The 24,970-nt window shown below is 42.3% G+C and overlaps 1 protein-coding gene across 1 annotated transcript in view; it reads right to left on the reverse strand.

The window, feature by feature from the left end:
* The window catches only part of DNAI1 (dynein axonemal intermediate chain 1), a 152,661-nt gene that overhangs the window by 79,597 nt on the left and 48,094 nt on the right, over positions 1-24,970 (reverse strand). Inside the window, exon 18 of the mRNA XM_074813687.1 lies at positions 3,590-3,837. Coding sequence (XP_074669788.1) covers positions 3,590-3,837 — 248 coding nt within the window. The remainder of the gene's footprint in view (positions 1-3,589; positions 3,838-24,970) is intronic.

The following is a 24,970-nucleotide window of genomic DNA, read 5'->3' on the forward strand; positions in this document are numbered from 1 at the left end:
ACAATGAACCAAGTTGCTTTTCTAACCAGTGATCTCTCCATAGTAATTCCAAATCACACTGAGCCCATGGGCAAACCTGCCACAGCTGAGATTTGCTCTAAGCATAGCCGAAAGAAATGTTCCCTTTGCAGATCTTAGGGTCAACACTCTGCGGTGGGAATTTAGTCAGTAATTCTGATAGTGAGCAAGTTAAAAAAATATATTTCCAAATCTCTGCAGCAGTATTGGCTCTGTACCAGTCCCAGCAGCAAGCAGGAATAACGTCCTTTTGGTTTGATGTGAAAGCGAACTAGAAGCACACAGTGGAAACAAATCTGTTGAATAAGATGTGTTTTAGAAGGGAGATTGAACAGCAGAAACAAACGGTGACACAGCAGATAGTTTCAGTTAGCAATCCCTGTTTCTGAACTGCTTCAGCTTCCAAACACTTCAAACCTAAGATATTTAGTATATCCCAGTGATGAAAGGTAAGGAAAAAAGCACTCAGCTGTAAACAAACCCTAATCTTCTTTATTAAAAAGAAGGAAGAAAGTAAGAACAAAGCTCAAAGGCTGGCAAAGGGAGAGGCTCTGTGCTGAGAACTCCTCCCCAGAGGAGACTGCTCTTGTGGGCTGTGGTGCCAAAGTCTAGTCCAGTTGTCCCACTTTGGCCACCCCCATTAACATCCAGAGCCAAGCCATGGGATTGAGACATTGACTTAGTTACCCTGTCCAGGGACTTGCTGTCTAGGAGTACTCAGTGCTGGAGATGATGGGAGTGTGACAATTTTGTTGACTATTTGGAGCATTATTTTTATTAAAGTGGCGTTAGCTTAACCCCACATAGGCTTTTGCCCAGCAGAACATGCCAGGTTTGACACAGTTTCCCAGGAGCTGACTCCTTTTAAGCTGATGCTCACAGCCAAAGGCAGAGATCTGAATTCACTGACCTGGGAGACCATTTCTAGTTCTATGTTCCTATTAGACCTAAGATTTCGGTGGTGTATTAGCCTCATTGCACTGCACCCATATACATTCACATGTCTATGTATGTGTCTATTCCTTTCTCGCTTTGGATGTTAATCAATTGTTAATAAGGAATTAGACATGTATAATATAAAACAAGGCAGAATTTTCCATTAGTTACAGTGTAGTAGCACTTAATGCATGGAAGACAATTGACAAATCTATAAGAAGCCATTGCTAAGCCCTTTAAAAATATAAGGAATATCAGGCAGACCAACTCGTTCTTAGGTAACAGAATTAGAAAATTTATAATATTCTATTTTACTCTTAATAATGGGCTATGTTACATCAGCTTTGTTTTATGCAAACTTACTGAAATATTACTAAGTCACTGTAGATGAAATGCCACAAGAAAAGAGCTGTCAGCCTGCTTTACTCACTTCCCATTTTGCTTCCATTGTGAAAGAGCTGTATTGTTTCAAAAGGAAGGAGCCAGGCAGTCCAGAGAACAAAGGCTCCTAATTGTTCAGGAGAACTTTGTTACTTTTCTAATTGATCTTCAAAGTCATGGGCTTGCAGTCTCTACAGAAGTGAGGACTGCACCGGGTGGTCTAGACAAAGACCAGTCTTCAGACTAGTTGGGGTGTTGGCAGGGGAGAATAGAGTGTCTTTGAATTAAATACAAGAAAAAAGGCATCACTTTCTAGAATCATTTAATGCTGAATGAGGAATAACAATCCAATGTCTCAACCTAACAGTCCTTCATGTCCCTTTTCGTTCCACCAAACGCAGAGAAAACCTTTTCTAAACCTTTTAGCTGATATTGACAAATGCCTACAGTTTAGATCTTTCCAAGCTCTTCTGATTGCTGTACAATCACCTTATTACTACCCTTGCTCACTAGTTTCATAGCAAGTCAAAAACTGTAAAGTTCACTAAAAATATTGGTATTTAATTGCAGAAGAAAACTAAGAATAATGATTCTCAGAACTCAACCTTTGGAAATAAAATGAACAAGCAGGAACTAGAGTCCACTCATACCTACATCTATCCATATCTGTGAGGTAGTTTCTCCCCTTTTTGGTGCTAGCTCTCTAGAGTACATAATGATTTTTTTCACCTCTGAGCCACATTGAGGCTAAGTGGTACACATAAACTTACCTCTAAAAATCTCTTACAGACTGCTTCTACTGCTAAACATTGCTGCTTCTGGTCCGTAGGGACGAGGTCACTAATAACACCCCTTAAGCACACTCTGTCCTTCCCAATATCATCTGGGGCACAAATGATCTGGGATTCTGGTGTCTCTAGTGTGCAGTAACAACTGTTGACCTCCCGTAGCATGCTTCAGCAAGGCTATGAAAAGCTGCACATAGGACTTACTATTTTGTCAGGTTTTTTTACTGGAAGCCTAAATGGCAGTGGGAAAAGCTTGGAGTTCTCTGCGTGTGTGTGTGTGCCTGACACATTGTGTTATGATAACAACCCATGGCTGGTGTACCATGTTAACCTGCAAGAAGAATTAAAAATGTTTTCTAGAGGAAAAGCTTTGGACAGACAAGCAGGAAATATAAAATTCAGGTCTCCTCTAAAATGTTACATTTGCATAACCTCTCTGTTTGTAGCAAGCACCAGTCTTGCTCTTGGCATATTCCACATTCATCTGCAGTCTCATCAGGATCCCTTGATTTCTTGGACTTTTATTGGAAGATGCAATAACAAGGAGCCATGGCTGGGGCACAATCCATGCATGGCGTGTGCCAAAGTACAAGGAACATTGACAGTGTGCCTAGACGTATGACTGTATTAGGCAGCCTAAACCAGGTGACAGCAATAGTTAACAGCAGCAACACCCGAGGTCCAGGCTAGCAAACCAAATACACACCCCTGAACCTCAACAGACTCATACAGACCATGTTGAAATATGTGCTGCCACACTGTTACTGCGATACATGAGATCAAAAGCGCATATACCTTCCAGCGCTCCAATCTTAACTCATATTACATTGTAGACATAACTATAAAGTTAGCTGGATGTAGCAACATATTCACCCCAGTCCTTCACAATATCATCCATCTGGTGACTCTCTGTGACAGATGCCAGAGTGGCATTACTTTAAGAACATTACCTGTTCAACACAATTCTCAATTCACTAGAATACCTCAAGACCAACTACAAGGTAGTGTGTCTTGAATCCCAGTGGCAGCCAATCCCAGGCAGCTGCCCCTGGGTTTATTGTGCCCAACAGAGCCCTCTTTTAGGGCTGATATATGAGTTTCACTCACTGCTCATCACTTGGTGCCCTGTGATTTTGTATTTGGAACATAAATAGCATTGTATACTGGCATACAGAGAGGAGATCAGTTCCTCCCCAAACAGAAGCCATTTATAAAAATGAAAACTAAGGATAAATAATTGTTCATAGCAAACTTTTGCTTACATGTTTAGTTTCTGTTGAGGACCAAGGATTCATACAATTGCTTTGCCTTTCTGTATATTTCAAAATTAGCTTGAAATACAACTTAATAATCAATCTCTAACACATGTATTAAGCCAACACCTTTTCCTATACAGCACTTTTCCTGCTGTGCTCAAACTCAGCCCAATTAAAAGCCCAGTCAGAGGAAAGGAAAAGGACCCTTACCTGCCACACTGGCTCTGTGTGCTTTCCTGACTTAGCGCTGCTCTTGTAGCTGGGCTGGGACGTTGCCTTCTTCAGGTTGTAGATGGCCACATTGCCATCATAGAAGCCCACTGCCACGAGGTAGGGGTGGTCGTTATGGAAGTCCAGGCACATGATGCCACTCTCACTGCTGAAGACATACTCTGGGAAGGAGGGGTTCTTCATGGTGTAAAGCAGGAGCATGCCCTGGCCCTGCTTCAAGAAGTCATCTAAACACAGAGGAGCTTTGCTGTTAAATCAGTTTCCAAGATCCTCTACTATTAAGACTTACAATCAGATGGCACTAACCTATGCCTAAAACCTACCTGAATACTAAGTCATGTGGGAAGGACATCAGACACAGGACCAAATGGTCATGTTGGCCTGCCTACACCTGAACAATCTTCCCTCAATTGATATGTCATCCCCAGGACATGGGAACAATATGCTTATGCAGAAAAACTACTGGTTTGACATTTTTTTTCTAGGAGAGAGACTTGAGAAGCCATGGAGGAAAAGTGCAGAGCCAAAAAGAATCTAGTGAACACTTCTTTCTTTGGGCTAGGATTTCACTAACATTGCAGACATGCAGGCTGAACCAAGAATAGTGGCATTCCAATTTCTGTGTTGGCAGTATTTGATATTACAGTCTCCACTGCTTCTTCAAAAAAAAGCATTTCATTGAAGTATCTGTAAAGCATCGTATCCACTGCCATTACACATAACTGTACAATGCACGAGTCACTACAGCTTTATTTTCTGCTTATGTCCAACATTTCCTCCTTGCTTGGCACAGAAGCTCTTTTTTTGCCAAGATTTCCCATTTTCTTTTCTATTTTGTTTCACCTTTCCTTTGCGCTGCCTGAAATTAGCTCTCACAATTCTCAGTAGGACTATCTTTCTTTTGTGTTTTTTTTGTCATATTCTGACTGTCTCTTCAGTTCTTAGGTTTTTTGCTCATCTGAAAAACAATTTCCAAATTCTTTTAAAGGGGAAGAAAAGCTGTTGATGTAGATAAGCTCTCCAGAAGCAAAGAAGGAGCTTTCCTAATCTACAAAAACAATGCTCTCTCTGAGAGTATACTAGCCATCTCTCCAAGTGCTTTTTCTTACTGTCGAATGCCCTCAGGCACACAATATATGGGAAACAAATTTACTGTTTTCTGTGCTTCAAGTACCCACTGTATGTTCTATTTCCAGAACAGTCATCTTTTGAAAGTGCTTCCTACCTTTCTTAACATTTTGACCAGCCTGCAGCATAAAGACCTGGTAAATGTGTACCCCAGTGATAACATTAACTTCAGAGAACTCTCCTTGGCAGCAAGCTGATCCCAAATCAGCATGCAGGTACAGACATTGCTTACCTCAAATTTATCAGGGCCACATAGAAAACATTAAAAGAACCAGTAAAAAGAAACTCACACATCAACAAAACTATTACTGCTGCTTTGTATTTGGATTGTGGAAATGTTCTATTTTCACAGGTCTCTCTGTACATTTGGGATAGGCAGAGGAAATGGTTTTCTTATTTTGCAGAAAGGTGAGATTCCAATATTGGTATTACTTTAAACATATCTGAACACAAATAATACTTTTAATGTATGTTTTTGGAAGAGGGGGAAGCTTATTCCTAGAATTCTAGCTGAAAAGGGAGTGAATTTGCTTTCTCCACCAGAGATATGCCCTCTCCTTTGAATTCACAGAATTGTTTTTGTTCTTAGCCAAGTAATGTCATTGAACAGTGTCGTGGTTTAAACCTGTCTGGCAGCCAAACACCACGCAGCCACTTGCTCACCTTGTCCTTCCTGGGGGATGGGGGAAAGAATTGGAGGGGTAAAGGTAGCGGGGGTCATAGGTTGAGATAAAAACAGTTTAATAATTGAAATAAAATAAAACAATAACTATAATATAAAGTAGAAACAGGTAATGCACAATGCAATTGCTCATCACCCACCAACTGATACCCAGACTCTTCCTGGCTAGCGATCCTGAAAAAAAACAAGATCCCAATACCACAATCCCAGAAGCGAGAGAGAATGCCCCCCGTCCTGACTGCCCCTTCTCTATATACTGAGCATGATGTTACATGATATGGAATATTTCATTGACCAGTCTGGGTCTGGTGCTCTGGCCGTGCTCCCTCCCAGCTTCTTGTGCACCTGCACACGGGCAGGACAGGGGGAGTTGGAGGGACCTTGATCTCTTATCAATAACTGTGAACATCAGCATATTATCAGCATTATTCTCATACCAAATCCTGTACAGAATCCAAAACTATTCTAGCTACTAAGAAGAAAAATTAACTCTATCCCAGCCAAAACCAGGACAAACTGGTATTGAGGTCCAGCCATGATAAGGATTAATTCCTCCTCTCCTCAGGAGCAAAAACACTTGGGAAGGCTGTGGAAATGACCTACCAGGAGTGACTCACAGCAGAATGGACTATGAAATGAAATTGGTTAGACAGCCTTAGAGTTTAACCTGTTTCATACTCTTATTTCTCTTGGAGTGTGCTGAACAGCCAGGCTTATTTCCAAAAAGTCTGAGGTGCACATTCATTTTCTATCTGTTGGCACTGTGCTGAGGGGCCTCAGACAGCTGTCCCCAATGCTCTCTGCACAGACAGTGGAGGAGACAACCCTTCAGCGGGTGGCTCAGCCACCAAAGACCTGAACTGGGTTTTGCAGGTGCTTCCCTCTCTGCTGATCTGGCAGTGACACAGGCCAGCCACATTCCTTGATTATAGATGATGGAGCAGGCCTTTATTGAGTAAAATAACTCAGCAGATTCAGCATGTCCACCTGGGTGTTAGCCTGCTAGGGGAAGAGCAAGGTCTTGGGAATAAGGTCTGGCACAGTGAAACACAGGGTTCCATTTGCAGATTAAGACACCCAAATGGAGGTCTAAGTTTGGCTGGCTGGCTGTGTGCTCTGAGTCTAAGATCCTGCTACTATCAGCAGAGATCAATCAATCCGCTTCACTGAGTGTAGAAAACTCACCTTAAAGCAGATCCCTATATTAGGTGTGCTGATTTACTCTCTGGGCTCCACTGACTGTAATGGCCAGCCCTCAACTGACTGTTAAACTCATCTTAATCCAAGAGCTAAATCCTATTCATTGTCCCCTTTACATTGTGAAATATCACAGCTGTGGGTTAAATCACAGATGTGTGAATGCTGCACGTTAAGTCTGGATAATATGATTGCTAAAGTACAGCCTATTTCTGATGAAAGGCAAAGCGATGAGAGTAATCCACAATTAACACTGAAGCATGGCACATAAATCCTAGTAAAACAATAACCTTCTGAGAATAGCCATATAAATCCATTTCAGTGAAGGGTGACTTCTCACCCAGGGTACTAAACTGTGACATACCAACATGTTCTTTAATAAATGGAAAAAAAAAAGGGCTTATTTCATTAGCAATATTCAATGTTCCAGAATGGCGGGGACAGCACATACACAAAGCAGCGTATCTGTGGTATATCTTTGAAGCATGGCCTTTTCAAGAGAAAGGTTTGTGGTTTTCAGTAAAAACTAGTAGACCACTGCAATGTGCCCTAAATCCTGTGTAGCTGGCCTCTTAGGATGCAGGTAGTTCACTGAAACAATGCTAAAAGACCACAGAGCACACAGCAAAGCAGAGGGTGCGGACCCAAGAGCTGACAGTGGCTACACCACTGCTGGAGGTAAAGGCAGCAGCTTCAGGTCTGAGACAGCTGCTCTGCACCGCATGGATGCACCAGCATGCACTGGAAGAGCAGAGTATCTGCCCCATGCAGACCCACAAAGTGCGAACTGGCTCTTTTTCTGAGATATGAGGGCTGGAGACACTAGAGATATAAGACTATTATTCTAACAATCAGTGCCAGCAGGATTTGTTCTTCTGCTTTACAGGAGGACACAAGGCAGCACAGCAAGAAGGTGAGAGTGAACAGACTTGCTGTAATGAGGAAGACTTACATGTCATGAGGATCCTCAGTGTTCAACTGAGCAGAGGTTAAATTTCAGACACTGACACATAACAAGTGCATGTGGGAAGAGAAGTTTTGTTAATTAAATTGCAGATAGTATGATTACTGGTCTCAACCTGGAGAACTGAGCTTATAAACAACACATGCAATCAGAAATAGGTTTCAAACCAACTATTACCACTGTCTAAAATATTCATCAGCATTTGCATTTAAAGGTGGACAGATTCAGCCCAAACCCTTTTCAGAAAAATACTGATTTAGTGGTAGCAAAGTGCCTCAGAATATCACCAAATACTTCATGCAAAACAAAAATCTGAAAAGCATCTAAATCTTTCATTCTGATGCTTACTAAGTGTCTGTTTTAACAGATCTTTTAATTTCTATTTTTTTTAGCTGAAATTAAAAGCAGCAAATGTTCAATATCAGATCAAAATATTTTGTTTGCTGGACAGATTTTTTTTTATTTATTTGCATCTTTCCCTCTTGGGTCACCAAAAAAACCCATGAAACACATGGTTTTTCTCCATTTCCTCCATAATGCTTACTGGTTGAACCAGTATGCTCAATGCAACAGTATCCTCAAGTTAGCAACTACAATGCTTGGGGTAAATCCTGCATTCACATAGTAAATCTCAATGTGGAGACCCTCCACGGTCACGAGTCAAAGTAGATATTTTTGCTATACAAGAAGCCAGTGCTACAGTTTCTTGTGTATTAAACTGGCAAATTACCTTCCTTTTGGAGGATTTAAAACCCCAAACACTGCACCTTACATCTTAGATGCTGTGATACATGGCTTTCTATAAATCAAGTCTGACAGGTGTCTCGCTGATATGGCTCAGGCCAAGAAAATACCATGCTAAAAGGAACCACTGCTGCTTAAAATCTGTCCTTTCTCCTCCAAGAGCACATCTGAAAAAAGAAGCAAGATGGAGAAGCATGGCTGTGAACAGCTGCTTGTTTCCAAGCATCATAGTTGCACGAGCACATCTACTCTCCTTTCCCAGATATGACCACACTTTAATGAGCTTGCTGGCTGAGGCTCTATCCTTTAGGCTTGGATTTCTAAGAAACCAACAGAAGGGGGCTGGTGTGCTTTACACTCAGTTAGGTGATCTCCTCTGGGGAGAAGAGATCAGTTTCAAAGACAAAAATTTTGGTACCCAAAGAAATGGCTCAGCTGTTTACATGCATTTCAGATATTTAAAGTGTAGAGGACAAAAAAGGTTATCTGCAGGCCAGCAAATTTCTCCAAGCAAATTATTATTATTCTGCAGGACTACAAGATCCTGAGCACAGGCTAAGAATTTGCCTGCATGGCATAGACAGATGACTGAGCAAGTCACAAATTAATGAATTCTCAACAGTTTTTTTTCTATCAGTGAGCAAAACCTGTGCAGCAGGGCACTGAGCACAGGCTAATCTAACCTGCTGTGAAACGTGCTGGGTGAGTTTGCACTGCTTCAGCAAGACTCTCTTCTGGCTTATTTAAATAGCTCTGCCAACTCCACGCTTTGCTGTGGTCACAGAATGGGTGTGCTGTAAGAAAGGAAATGGCTGGCACTTCGAGCTTAACTGTATGCCAATAGTTCAGAAAAACCAGGAAAGAACAAATCTTTCCAAGAAGCTGAGAGAATTCAGGCATGTGCTAAATGTGTTTTCAAAGGCTCTTGAGGAGTAACAATAATAACTGGAAGTTTTATAGCACTTCAGAGTGCTTTAAGCCTGTATCTGCAGCACTCCTTTTTACAGCCAAGGGAATGAGAAAGGGCTGTTGAGGGGACTGCCAAAGACACTACAGCAAGCTAGAAGAACAGGGAGCAGAACTGGGGCTTTACAGGACTCTGCTCAAGGAGGGTCTGTCCCAGGATTCCTGAGAAATTTAAAGTGGGATCAGTGATGTCTATTTTCACAGAATCACAGAATCTGTGAAAGGTTGGAAAGGACCTTGAAGATCATCTAGTCCAACCATTAACCTAGCTCTGACAGTTCCCATCTACACCATATCCCTCAGCGCTATGTCGACCCGACTCTTAAACACCTCCAGGGATGGGGACTCCACCACCTCCCTGGGCAGCCCATTCCAACACCTAACAACCCGTTCTGCAAAGAAATGCTTCCTAATATCCAGTCTAAACCTTCCCTGGTGCAACTTGAGGCCATTCCCTCTTGTCCTATCACTTGTTACTTGGTTAAAGAGACTCATCCCCAGCTCTCTGCAACCTCCTTTCAGGTAGTTGTAGAGGGCGATGAGGTCTCCCCTCAGCCTCCTCTTCTCCAGACTAAACACCCCCAGTTCCCTCAGCTGCTCCTTGTACGACCTGTGCTCCAGACCCTTCACCAGCTTCGTTGCCCTTCTCTGGACACGCTCAAGTAATTCAATGTCCTTTTTGTAGTGAGGGGCCCAAAACTGAACACAGTCATCGAGGTGTGGCCTCACCAGTGCCGAGTACAGGGGTAAGATCCCTTCCCTGTCCCTGCTGGCCACGCTATTTCTGACACAAGCCAGGATGCCATTGGGCTTCTTGGCCACCTGGGCACACTGCTGGCTCCTGTTCAGCTGGCTGTCAATCAACACCCCCAGGTCCCTCTCTGACTGGCAGCTCTCCAGCCACTCCTCCCCAAGCCTGTAGCGCTGCTGGGGGTTGTTGTGGCCCAAGTGCAGCACCCGGCATTTGGCCTTATTGAAACTCCTACAGCTGGCCTCAGCCCATCGCTCCAGCCTGTCCAGGTCTTTTGTTCCTATTCCCTAAAATTCACAGAAGTATTCACTTATACTGCTGTGTTGATACAAGCCCTGGTCACTATGGATCTGACTGTGAACCGTGCTGTGGGCAGGGAAAAGACTAACATTGAACTTTCAAAACAGTCCCTTCCCAGAAAAAAAAATGTTTTGAGAATTCATTACTTCATAGCTCAAGGCCAGAAAGCCTGGCCTCCTCTACTTCACGGCTCACAAATGCTACTGGTATATCCTGTTTTGAGCCCGGTAACTTGTTTTTGGCTAGTATATGCGTACTTCATTTAAAGATCTCAAAAGACAGAGAAGCCACTGTTTCATTTTGCAGATTGTTTCAATGTTTAATCGCATTGAGTGATTATAAAGCTGCACTTAATTCCTTGTTTGACTTATCTGGCTTCCCACTGTTAATTCTTACAATGCCTATCTTGACTGGATGAAGGACTTCTTTCATATCTGGTGCTTTCTCTTCATTAAGATACTTTAAAACTGAATGCTAGTCACCTTTCAGCATACTTTTGATAACCTTCACAGCCTGAACTCAAAATCCCATTTATTTTCACCAGCCCTGCACAGAGAGGCCTGCTCAGCAAAAAGCTGTGAGCCGACATGAGCTTTGCCACACCAGCCAAAGGCGCTGCCTTCACAGCTGCAAAGAGAAAGCAGCTTCTCAACAGATGTGGAGAAGAGCAGAATATTAAGAAACTTTCCACAGATATGTGAAGGACATCACATGGCTCGGACATGTGCTGTGGCCAGACAAAATTCACTTGCAGTCCAAATTTCAACTGGATATTGCCCTCTCTCCACCATTAGGGCACCTTCTCCAACTCTTGAATCAGCTTGGGGCTCTTTACTGAACTATCTACAGTTTTTCTGCATGCTTTGAAAAATGTTGGCTCCAGAACCAAACATAATATTCCAGTATCAGTCTCACTAATGCTTAAATCATATGTCTGCTGCCACTCAGGACTCCCTGTCCGCACTCCAGGATCATGTTCACCCTCCTTGCCAAGATATCACACTGGGAACTTAAATTTATTGCTTGTCCACAAAAGCCTTTTTTTTTCTTTTTTTTAGAGTTTCTGCCTTCCAAAACACAGCAGTCCTTGTTTAGAGAGGTATAATGTTATATTTGGCTGCATTAAAATGCATTCTTTGGTTTGAATAATTCCAGCTCACCACAAGATTAATCACTCTGTAAGACAGCCCTGTTCCCAGCTTGATTTACAACTCCACCTGCCTCTTCATCAGTCACACATTTCATCTGCTGTGAGTTTATATTTCCATCCAGAGGACCAATGAAAACAATGCCTAGCTCCGGGGCCACCATGGATCCTGACAGCACCCCTTCTGAGACACTGTCTCAGATGATAACTCCACCAGCATTTTATTTTCTGACATTTGTCAGTGGAATTTGAACCCCCCTGTTGAGACCACCTGCGCCAGGCTGAACTCAGTGAGCATGGGCACTTCCCACCCCAGGGAAATACGTACCCTCTGGTTAGCAGTGTTGACACTGCAAGATCTGCAAGCTCTGAGCAAGTCCATCAGTGCAGTGGAGGTAAATAGGAGATAATTTTGGTTTATGTTAATTCAGATGTTTGAATGTCAAATTTAACATTCTGCTTGACACCTTTCATCTGCTGCTGGACTAATTCCTGGTACTCCTGATCAAGTTAATGTTATTAGCTGGGGCTCTGTTTAGGAAGCACAGAACTTGCAGTTTGGATAGGAAAGGAAAAAAACCAGAATTACTAAGTCTTTTGAACACTTTAGAAAAGATGAAATTGACAGGTGACAAGGCAAGCTGTAATTTATGCATGTCCTAAGGCCATGTTGCAGTCCTAATAATTGCTGTGGGCTCTGCACATGTCAGAGGTGAGACACATGGCTCAGAAGCATGGATGGATAGATACAAACTGCCTTTAAGAAAACAAGCTGTCAGGTATGTTTGCATCTTACTCTAAAATACAGTCTGGCAAAGTAATAGAAGAGAGACCGCAGTCAACTGGGCCAACAAAACCAAGAGATTTAGGAAACGCCTGGAAAAATGCGCTGTTTGTCAGTGCATGCGAGAGCAGAGGATCAGAAGCAGACAAGAACAGGGGAGAAGAGGATGAAAAGATGTAGCACCTTCCTGAAAACAGCAGGAGGGTCTGGCTTGCAGCTCAGCTCTCCCCTGGTTTACATAAAGGTGAGCAGGTGAGCACTGCAAAAAGAGAAGGAATATGTGACTGAGCTGAGTTTGCAATGCTGTAGGTAAAACCAGAGTTGTCTCGTTCTGATCAGGCAGGGTTTTGCCTGATAGGTCTAGCAGGCACTACAATTCTTTTTAAAATTTTCTTCTTTAAATAAGATATTCAAAAGAGCTTGCGTTTACAATGTAAATAGTAACTGTGCAACTGGCTGTATGTTATGAATGCTAACTTACACTCTGAAGATACTCAAATAAAAAGGAGAGAGAATCCATATCTTTATCTTGTATGATAAATGTACAAGGCTAGCAACAGGGAGATTTGTATTCCAGACCCCGCTGTGCCAAGACCAGCTACTGTGGTCTTAGTCCTTTCTTCTCCATACTTCTTAGAGCACTTCTGAGGATACACTTCACAGATGAGGGAGGAAAAGGGTGACTGATGGGAGCTATAAAAGTTCTGTATATCAATAATGTAAAAAGCAACAGTCCTGTTGTTTTCAGGAATGTATTTATGTTTGACCCTCAGACAGACAGACTAACAATCACGCATAACTCACTCTCATAGCTCCTCAGAAACCAGGGAGCAACAGGGAGATTTGTATTCCAGACCCTGCTGTGCCAAGACCAGCTACTGTGGTCTTAGTCCTTTCTTCTCCATACTTCTCACAGCACTTCTAAGGATACACATCATAGATGAGGGAGGAAGAGGGTGACTAATAGGGGCTATAAAAGTTCCGTATATCAATAATGTCAAAAGCAATGCTCCTGTTGTTTTCAGGAATGCATTTATGTTTTGAACCTCAGCTAGACAAACAATCTCACATAACTCGCTCCCATAGCTCCTCAGAAACCAGGGAGCAGAGGACACTTCCCAGCTCCAACACCCAGGAGGAAGCACTTGCCTTTGCAGAGCACTCTGGAGCTGGGAAGCTGGACAAGTGCTAATCCTACTGTTACACATCTGAGAGCAGTTGGCACCACCAGCTGAACATTTACTCCTGCCTTTCTTGTTTTGGTCGGTTTAAGCCGCAATCTTGATAGTGGTTTGCTATTTAATACCTGAGGCTCTGTTTCCTCTATCCCTGTTCTAAAAACTGGCATACTTGATAGCATTTGCAACCAACTAAATATTTAAGAGTGCCATCAAGTGGCTAAGTGGGGGGGTTCCAGGAGGCACACATGGTTTAGAAATCCCCAGGATCATGACACAAATGGACATCTACAAATGTGCTGTCTTTGGATAATCACACAAGCCTGTTGTTACTGCAAACAAGCCAGGCTGCCAGCATCTCAGTATTCGTGACCTGAAGAGGTCTGAGGGCAATGCACACACTGCAGGAGATGCTTATGTATTCCATAATTAAAGGACAGGAATGTTAGAGTTTTATGATGGTGCTGCAGCCTCTTGAAAGCAGACAGATACCTGATGAGATGGACATGTACAGCCCAGACTGTAGAGGAGGCAATTAGAAATGATACTGCAGCTCAGAGAACTTTTTTGAAGGTTTTTGGCAGAAGACCCAGATTTGATAGAGGAACAAAGAAGAAGCAGAGTTATTACACACAGGCCAACCTGCAGTCAATTTTGCACAGGCACCTACTTTGGTAACAGTGAATATTAAGAGCTGCCATTACAGCTCTGACACTTGTCCCTATCTCATTTGCAGCAGTGGTTAACATTAAATGTTTAGGGAAGTGTATAAAAACAGGGCATAAAACCAGTGATATTTCTTGTTGAATACTGTCTACGTCCCTACTAATTTGTGGTTAAGTACCTCCCAGGTCCCTAATGGTTCTCTTCCCATTCCCCTGTGCATCCAGCTACTGATCATGAAATCTAGACAGTATCTTTCGGCATTCCTCTTTGTATAAGGTTGGAATATACACCAAATATTCAGTTCTTCTCACAGTAATTTTTTTTTGTCTTGCTTTTATTTTTAGTACATGAAATATTGTGCATCTTGAGCAGATATGTGAAGCATATGATTGGTGGTTAGTACAAGTGGTTTTTAAGAGCTACTAAAAGTAGATTTTAGAGAAAAACTATTGCTTTTCTAAAAAACTGAATGAAAACAGAACTCCTATATTTGTTAGTCTCAAATAAAGCCAATTCACAATGTATAAGGCAACAAAGCAATAACTTTAAATCTTTTGATCAGATAACCAAGGCAGGGGGAAGAAAGGCAGTTATGGCAAGAAGAGAGAGATCCTCCAGAGTGAAATTTCCAAACAGCAACTAGCTGTTACAAGGGAATGAAACCGGTCCAAAAGGCTGATATGAAGCACCAAGTATCTATGCAAACCATGGGCCAAATTTTGGCTCACATTTAGATATGATGGATAGAGGACAGAAAAAAAAAAAAAAGAAAAGAATCACAGAATCACAGAATAGCTGAGGTTGGAAGGCACCTCTGGAGATCATCTAGTCCAATCCCTCCTGCTTAAAGGAGGGTCAGCTAGAGCATGATGCCAAGCACTTGCTGAGTCAGATTTTTAATATCTTCAAAGAAATATCTCCACAGCCTCTCTAGGCTGTGGAGATACTGTTCCATTGCTTGTCCACCCTCACAGTAAATAAGTTCTATCTTATGTTTAAAGGGACTTTATCTCTGTTCACGTCCATTGTGTTTTGTCCTTTCACTTGATATCACTGAGAAGACTCCAGCTCTGTTATTCTCTCCCATCAGGTACTTATACACATAAAAAGAAACTTTTTTTCTGCTGGATCAAGCATGGGCCACAACAACCTCATGCATCCCTACAGGCTTGGGGAGGTGTGGCTGGAGAGCTGTCTGGAAGAGAAGGATCTGGGGGTTCTAATTGACAAGCACCTGAACATGAGCCAGCAGTGTGCCCAGGTGGCCAAGAAAGCCAACGGCATCCTGGCTTGTATTAGAAATAGTGTGACCAGCAGAAGTAGGGAGGTGATAGTCCCCCTGTACTCTGCACTGGTGAGGCCACACCTGGAGTATTGTGTCCAGTTTTGGGCACCTCAATACGAGAGAGATATCAAGGTGCTGGAGCGAGTGCAGAGGAGGGCAACGAAGCTGGGGAAGGGCCTGGAGAAAAAAATCCTGTGAGGAGAGATTGAAGGAGTTGGGACTGTTTAGTTTGAGGAGGAGAAGGCTGAGGGGAGACCTCATCACTCTCTACAGCTACCTGAAAGGACATTGTAGAGAGGTTGGTGCTGGTCTCTTCTCACGGGTAACTGGTGATAGAACAAGAGGGAATGGCTTTAAACTGCAACAGGGGAGGTTCAGACTGGACACTAGGAAAAAAATTTTCACAGAAAGAGTGGTCAGACAGTGGAATAGGCTGCCCAGGGAGGTGGTGGAGTCACCATCCCTGGATGTGTTTAAGGGTTGTTTGGATGAGATGTTGGGGGATATGGTGTAGGGGAGAACTTTGTAGAGTAGGGCTGATGGTTGGACTCAATGATCCTAAGGGTCTTTTCCAACCTGAAAAAAAAAAAAAAAACCCAAACCAAACAACAAAACAAAAACCAGCCAACCTTCCAGCTTTCTCCAGTGACTGCCAACTTCATATACTCTCAGCTCTAGGAAGCCAACCACTACCTAAACCAGACTACAAGTCTGGTCAACACCATGGATTTGCTGTGGGAGTTAAGGAGGAGTTTAGCTCCCCATTACCTCCTGTCCCCACCAGCCAGGCTGCTACTGGGAAATCTGGCTTCCCTCCAGCATCTCTGCAGCAGAGGAAGAAGCCTGGGACTACAGAGCATCTAGAAAGTATGTGCTGTTCGAGAGTGTCACTCTTCTGTCCTGTGTGAGCCAAGGTGGGGGAAGAGAGTGCACCTGGGCACCTCCCCTGTACATGAAGGGGTTGCATCTGGGCCCTGGGCAAGACAGAGCTAAGATGCCTGGGAAACTGAACACAACAAAACACTCAGACGCAGAGAGCAAATACCATGTTACAATGTGAAAAACAGCTCCCAGTCTTTTGCTGGGGTGATCCTGTTCTGAGCATAGTCTTACAGCTTGGACACAAAGATATGGTCATACAGCACCGAGGGTGCTCAGGAAGGCTCAGCCAAACTTCTCCAAACTTCAAAATCCTTGGCATCCACAATCTGGCATGCACAGTATCAGCATCTCGAAAATCTACTGTGCTGGCTTCTCTTTTAAGAACTCACCAAACAATAAAAAAGCTGATACTACTGTTCCTCTATGAAGATCTTTTACACAGTGCACTTCATCAGGCACCATTTGATGGGAGGAGCTGCAGAATGCAAGTGAATCCCAGCCAGCTCTCTTACACCTGGAGGAATCTGATAAGAATAACTCGTGCCTTAATGAGTTGGCAGTAGCTCTTGGAGCAATACCTGCTACCTGTTTTTTATGGCAGGTGAGACTCTTTCCAACAACAGTCAGTTGCCAGAATTTAGCAATGATCTAAATCTAGTGTGATAATGTTGAAAAATTAAGGATGCCTAGATTACCCAGTCCTACACACAGAGTAAGCCTCTAGTTCTTCACACAGGAAAGTTGTATTCTCCTTATCTTATAGCCAGAAAAATAGAAGTGTAGAGGAGCTGCTGAAGACACAACTCAAAGCTAGTTACACAATTCGCTAGATTCCTCACTGATACAGAGATTTAAGCATACCTGAATAATTTTTTCCTACTTTCTATAGCCGACTTCATCCCACAATATCCTAAAACTCACTTTTATCCTCTCTCACATATATTACAGTAAAGTGATATCCTTGAGAAAAAAACATGCAGTACTCAGAATAATTTAAAAAAGAAAAAAAAAAAAAAACAACAAAACAAACAAACAAAAAACCAAACAAAAAAAATCCCACCACAAAACATGCAGAGTTTTTTATACTGTTATGGTGTTAGAAGTTTCTAAAAATTGAAAATTTGGTCTGCACTTATTCTTCAATGGCTAGAATTCTTAAAGTATTCTGGACAGAATCTTAACCTGAAGTGGCCTATAATATGAGTCAGTGGAGGTTAGCATCCAGATATTCCTGAGTATATTCTGACAGTTTGGCAGCCTAGCAAATATTACCAAGCATGAAGTGGAGAACTGAAAACTATGAGTTCCCTAAGTGGGAGAAAAATGTTATATTGAAGAATATCTGGTTTTGTTTTGCAGCAGCAAGAAACCAAAGGTAAGCTAAGAAGAGTTTGGACGTCTCACAAGTTCAAACTCTAATGAAAACATTAAATTAGATAGATTTCCTTCAGGTTTTTACAGATCTGCTCTGTTGAAAAATGATCCTCACTCATCTTCAGAACAAAAGACAGAAGAGAAAAGTCTTTGAAGAAAAAGTCTTTAATGGGGCTTTATACAATTTCTTTGTACAATTCTGCCCTAGGAATAATGACACACTATCTAACTTCAGGAGCTTACAAAGTAACTTACATATTGCTAGAATTAATGACGGAATGAGCCCAACACAGATTTATAAATTCTAAGGCCAAAGGAGATCGTTGTGATGAATAAATCCTGTATTTGTTCCTATGCTTAATTACCTCCACCATTAAAAATTCAATTTATTTCCAGCTTTCTGAGATCTCTAGATTCTAATTCCAGTTGCTAGATTCTGTCCTAGATGAAAAAGTAAGATGAAAGAGTTCTGTTCTGTAAGATATATCCTTCCTTTCCCTTCAAGTAACTAGCAGACAGTAATCAAATCACTACTTAAAACTCCTCTTTAATAAGCTAAGTTGAGCTGTTCGAGTATTTCATTGTAAGGCAGAGTTTCCAAACATAAGTCATACTGTGGCTTGTCCCTGAACCTTTTTCAATTTTAACATCCTTTTTGAAGACTGAACTTTTAATAGCTGGATACAACATTCCAGTAAAGGACTCACCAGCATCGTACACAGAAGTATGACATCTCCTCCCTTCTGCCACTCTCTAGTATGTGAATGCATACAGCCCCCCATGTCGGGCCTCAGAAGACACACTTCTGCAACTGCTCTTCCAGATTTAGCTAGAAATTTTCTTTCTTAAGAGTGTAAATCAAGATAGGAGAATATTTTCAAGTCCAGATTCATGACTGACACAAAATAATCTCACTGTGGGCTGCTGCTAAAATGCTGATCTCTCTTTCACTCTGCTGTTTTTTCTTCCCTCTGTGTTCTAACCTCAGTGACCCTGTGCTTGCTGATCTGGCTGAAAACCCAATCATTTTAAATGGCACAGTCATCTCTGGGTACTGATGGTGGTATTGCATGCATGTAACACTCAATCTATATAATTAGCAGTTCTTAAATGAAATCTAAGGAGGACTAGGTCTTTAAAGCTGCTTGGTGACCCAGCTCTCTGACTGGATACTAGCCAGCAAAGACAGGCAGCTGACTTAGTAAGCTTCCTGCTCTTTGCAGGAGCAGGGGATGGTTGGGACAAATTAGGGTCTTTCCAAAACAAAATCATGGTGTATGAGAGACGACTTGTAACTCCCCAAAAACAGGGCCTGAGAGAAACAGGCTTGTGAGAAAAAACAGCCTAGGAGAGATAAGGGATGGGGGGGCAGTGGAGGCCCTCCGAGCCAAGGAATGTCTCAAACACTCGCAAGTAGCGGAACTATAGTCATGGGGTGGATCGTGTGGAGTTTGGAGCTGATAAGGCTGCCTGGATAGCACAGGATGGGCTGGAGGAGGGAGCCCTGAGGAGACAGGACGGCTCTGCTCTGGTGCATCTGGTCAAGTTTCAAGGACCATCTGTCCAGTGCATGACCTTTGCTTCATTATCCATGAAATGCATATTAAAGTTGACACCCCTGAATATGCTAATAAAGATTAACAAGATCATGCTAATTACATCATCCCATGAAGCACCTTACCCCTCCCCATACATGGGATAAGCAGGTATGTGAGTTGACCTAGAGGTGGACCCAAGGAAAGTGTGTATAAATTGAGGGTGGGCAAGGAGTGAAAAGGAGAAAGAAAAAAGAAGACATGAAGAAGTGAAGAAGACAGAGGTGTCCCTGACAAACTCAGATGGGACCAACTCAGGAATCCAGACCACTGATCTCTATTTTTCTATTCTATCTCCCTCCTTTCCTTTTTCCCTTTTTCCCTCACTACCATTAAGTAACATAAGGCATACTGTATTGCTTGCCATAACTCACTATATACTTAGCCAATTATCGTGTATCCAATTAGCACATCGTGGGAAGTTAATAAATGTCTGGACTTTGAGACTTGTCTCACCTTTGTCCACTCTGTTGCGGATTTACAAATCTAAGTCACTTGTCTCTCTTGTCTGAGCAGGACACGGTGTGATGGCACAAGTCTGAAGAAGCAGCACTCCAGGTTGAATAACCTCTCTGAAAAAAATGCCTTTAGAGTCACTGCCCCTCTGTGGGAATTGCTGGAATAGAGCCTTCTGTTTCTAGGACTGCCCTATGGGATCTGAGATGAATGCAGCTCTGGATACATGCTATCTCCTGTGGGTGCCTTGACTTGGTTTTTTCATCAGTAAGAATGGAAACAGCATTGCCTGATCTCATCTGGGAAGACACAGACAGTCAAGGCAGAAGGGAACTCAGACACCACAGTAATGGAGACTATTTAAGTAACCAGAACAGGCAGGTAGAGATGCTGCCCCCTCTGCAATCCCAGGTCACTGTGGAGGAGCTGTCACATCCATTGGCTCTGAAGTCAGTCTAAACAACAAATGGATAACTGCAGCACCAGGCTGGAAGGCAAAGGCAACTAGAAATTAGTTTTGATGGGAGAAGAGCAATACAGGTCACCCAACCCATAAGTATTTCTGCCTTAACCCTTCCTGCAAACCATGTTTGGCCTGGAGGAGGGTTGGATCTTCTCCTTGGTTTCTTTATATTTTGTAACAGCTAGATGCCAGATCTGGAGCAGAAAAATGAACAGTTGAAAGCTGACCTCTGGTGTTGGGAGCAGGGGTATAGAGAGAAGACAGCAAGGAAGGCAAGTTCCTGTGCTCCTGAGCACTGCTTCACCGTCTGTGCAGTTCTCTGATAAGATTCACTCACTAGCATTGCTTCAGACAAATGAATAAAACCAGATGATGAATGAAAGCAACATGTAGCAACAGGCTACAGTGCTTGGCAGGAGTATTGCTGTTTTCATTTCTGTGCTTTCATATCAGTTCTTCCTCCACAAAGCATCTAATCAGCCGATGCTGTACAGCAGAAAATTAATGGTTTCCTTCAGAGAGCCGTCTCACGATGCCAGAGAGCACGGCAGGACTGTTTGTAAATATTTGATTAGAAAAAGCAAGTAAATTGGCTTGAAAATATACAAGATGCTGCACCACTATCCAGTAGGGATATTTATAGTACAGAGGTGATGTCAGCCAACATTAACACATGTGGTACTACACCAAATGCCTTCACCAGCGACTCTGCCCATACAAAGCCAGCATTCCTAGAGATCCGGTCTGCAAACAGCTCATTGACAGAAGCTGACATAGTTTCCGGGGGATACACTGAGTGTTTGTTCTTCCCCACTTCTACACAGCACACAAAAAGGAGGGAGCTGGAGCATCCTCAGACCCTTTGTGTACACACTTGGCCCTCTCCTTGCCAATCAAAATAGGGGACAGGGCTGGGAGTGGGAATGAGCCCTCCTTCCTTGGTATTCAGTGTCGTTTGAAAATCCTCCAACAAGGAGCAAAATACATGAGCAGTCACTAACCCATGCATGTTTCTCTGTGGATGTTTTTATGCAACAGGACCCTGTTTTGGGGAGATGTTCCCCTGCAGTGTCTCTCTCCAAAGAGAGGGACATCAGTAGGGCATAGTCTGTGATGAGCATCAAGGCCCTCTGCATGCACATTCACACAAGGAATTCAAGGTCCCTACTGCCCACTACCACTGGAAAGGAGACTCTCCTCCAGGAAGGATGTGTCCTTGCTTCCCCACCTGGCTGAAGTAGGAAATCCCTCATTTGGTTTCCAGTCCAAGCTCTGTTCCTTTACTTCTGAATTTCAGGTTTGGAGAAGTAACAAACCCTCTGGGAAGGGGCATCAGGTGCACTCTTGTAGATTTTTTCTCCAGAAAGTGAGTCTGACAATGCTGGGACAAGCTGCTTAAGAGGAGATAAGAGCCCCCATCCTCTTGAGCTTTAAGACACCAGTCCTAAAAGTGCCACACATTTGTCAGAAGCCATTAGGCAGAATTAGGCCTGTCCTGATATAAACATATGATTTCTAGAGGCCCACTCCAGCCTGATTTTATATCATTCTTTAGCTTCATACTTTGGCTTTTGTATGAAACTAACACTGCAATAGCCAAAGATTAAATCAAACCAATGTGCTAGTTTACAGTTTCTTCCAACAAACAAGGGAAAACCTTATGTTATAATGCAGAAGGCAGACATCATCAAATCCCAGTGAAGACAGTGGGCTGATTCTGATCTTGTTTATGTAAAAAGAAATTGGATATAATTCCATAGCCAGACATGCTGCTAAACCTAGGCATGAAATCAGAATACAGCCTAGCAGTATTTTAGATCTTGCTTGATTGTCGTCTCCTGCCCATCACAGAAGATACCCGTAAGGTGTGACAATCATCCCAACTGACAGTAAGCTTTCATTGCCCAGTTACCTCAGTTATTACACGTGGTTTTCAGAATTCTTTTTCTGCAGCTGTTTGGCCAAATTGACAACAACTTCTTTTTCCACTTCAGCTGGAAGTCACACTCCCTCCTTTCTCTTAAATAATTCTGCAGTTATGTAAATACATGTGTTAAGTAAAAGACAAAATGCATGATTAATAGTGCAAATGGCACCCACCGAGGCTTGGAGAAAGATGACGATTTAAGAAACAATGGAATTCAAAGTGGGAAAACAATAACTTGTTAAAAGGCAGATCAGCTGGTGGTCAACATAGAACATGGTCCCAACTGACTGTCATTTGTAAGCTAATTGAGAATTCTTTTTGGTGGTACCTACCTTGAGAGTCCAGCTGAAGTCATTTATACACTGTAGCACAACTCAAGAAACAGCATTACAGTCTTAGAATTCAGGCTGGGACTGCATACTGTCAGCTGTAATACCATATGCAAGAAATGATAAGGATTTGTTTCAAAGAAGAAAAGGAAATTGCAATTTTCAGAGCATGCTGTGAAGTCTGGAAGGATTAGAGGCTGTCAGAGTTCCTGCAGTACAAGAGGCGTATAGGAAGAAGTTAAGCTCTGATGCCTTAAAGTATGGGAGATCCCAGTGGGGCTTGGTTGGAAACCTTGAAAACCCTTTTGCAAATCTGAAAATCTATTTCAAACTTTCCTTCACAAAACTTAATTCATTCTTCTCAGTGGGAATACAAATTTGGAAAATTACATTAAAAACTCATAAATATATTGTTCAGACACAACAGCAATCTAATCATTACAGATAAACTAAAATGCTTTAAAGGAAGCATATGAACAGCAAGGATCATCAAACTAGCAAAGCTGGGCCAGACCAGTGGCTTACCAGTGATTTCCTATTGTATTCCAGGGATCAGAGTGCAGCTGCAAGATGGTCTCACAAGACATGTGAAATGGCAAAGGTTGCAAGTCATCAGATTTGCATAGCCATGAACCCACTGGAATTTTTCTCAGGTCACAGAAGTACATTTATTCATGAACCACTGCCTCTACCTTCATGAGAGGACACTGCTTAGAGAGTGGTGCAAGACATCCTATAGACAAGAGCCACAACAGGGCTGTCAATTCCTGGAAGTTTATCAGGAGTGCTGCAATAGCAGGAGGGTTTTTTTCCAAGCCTCAGCTTCATTACTTAAAGACAAGTTCTGTTTCTGCTTTGTTTCAGAACAAAACATTTCTAGCCCTCATGGCAATAAAGGAAAGTTTTAAAACACCAAACAGATTCCACCCTGAAAGCACAGGAGGCAAAAAAAAAAGAAGTCAAGCCTCATAATTTGTAATGATCTCATGATTTTGAGAGCCTGCCTTGTGATCTCTGAATGATCAGACCTGGCAATACCATAACACCCTCAGGGAAAAATTTCCTAACTACCAAAGAAGTCTTTCCTATTCCCTGAAACATCAACTCCCAATGCTTATTGGTATTACCTTTTCTACTTCTAGTTTTTCCTTCTCCCTTTTATATGTCAAATAGCTTTCTGCTGAAGACATCATAAATCCTTATGTTGCATTCAAAACAACTTAAAATACATTATTTTTATCATAGACAAGGATGTATATATTCCATCACTCCCCATCTCCTTAAATTCTGTCCCACAGACTGCTTTAGTAATCTAGCTGATTTTACTTTAAGGGCATCTATCAAAAGAAACAATTATTAGTTAATATACTTGTTAAGTTACTACATACAAATAAAGAGATATTTTGCCTGTAGTGGTTTGTAAGAAAAAGTATTTACATACATGGCCTTGCCTTTAAGGGTGGTTATGGCATGCAGTGTAGCAAGGGGCAGATCAAGTCCTAGAGAGAAGTTACAGAGGAAATTTTGCATGCTTTATACTATATGTTCATGTTGATAGTTTTCTGCACTATAATGTGTCTCCAGGGTTTAACTGACATGCATGCTCCTCATGCTGATTCACACAGCAGTGCTGTATAACTTACATTCTCTGCATAGATTCTTCTACAGTGCCCAGCATTTTAGCATTCAGTTCAGTTCAGAAATAAAGCTATGAAAGTGGAAGTTGGGTTAATAACCACCCATCTGGCCAGTGTGGTACTGACAGTCACACCACTGGTAATAATGTCTGTACAGAAGGACTGATCACAAGCTCTGTTGAACTCACGTATAGTGATTTATCTTTCCCCCATCTGAGTTAGAGGAGACAGAGAATTTCATCTCCATGCACAGACAAAAAAGTATTGCCACAATATAAGGTAATCTAACCCAAACAAACTGATTGGAGCAGCATGTTTGAGGGTACTTAAGCATTACAGCTGAAAGACATTAAAATTTATTTCAAGCTGGTATATCCACTACATCTCAGCCACACAGCAACATGCTCATTAAGAATCCCTGCAGCGCCATCCACATCACAGGACAGAAACAAGGATGTTTTCTACAGCAACCCCCTCAATACACAAAATGCCCCTCTTTTACACCCAGGGAACTGCTTGGAAATTACAGACTCCACACAGGGATTCAACATTGAAGTACCTCCTTAGCTTGAAAGACTCTCAACACAAATGAAAAATGCGTATCACCTGATCCTATCTAAGCCTGCAACAGTTAACTTTAAAAAAATCATAACGGAATTCTGTAGAAATTATTTCTATGACCAGTGTTTTTCAACTGCAACACTTCACTACAAGAGGCTGCATTCCTATAGTCATGACAGATTAACAATAGCTCTATCTTCCTACCAAGGATTTTAAAACTTTTGAGCTTTAATATTACTGAGTAATTAACCACAGTAAACTATGCATGAGGTGATAAATAAAACTTATGGTGTCAGCAGCATTCCCTATCTGTGTGGCTGGTTTCACAACCACAGTTGCATCTG

Source organism: Strix aluco, chromosome Z (assembly GCF_031877795.1).
Source record: "Strix aluco isolate bStrAlu1 chromosome Z, bStrAlu1.hap1, whole genome shotgun sequence".
Lineage (NCBI taxonomy): Eukaryota > Metazoa > Chordata > Aves > Strigiformes > Strigidae > Strix > Strix aluco.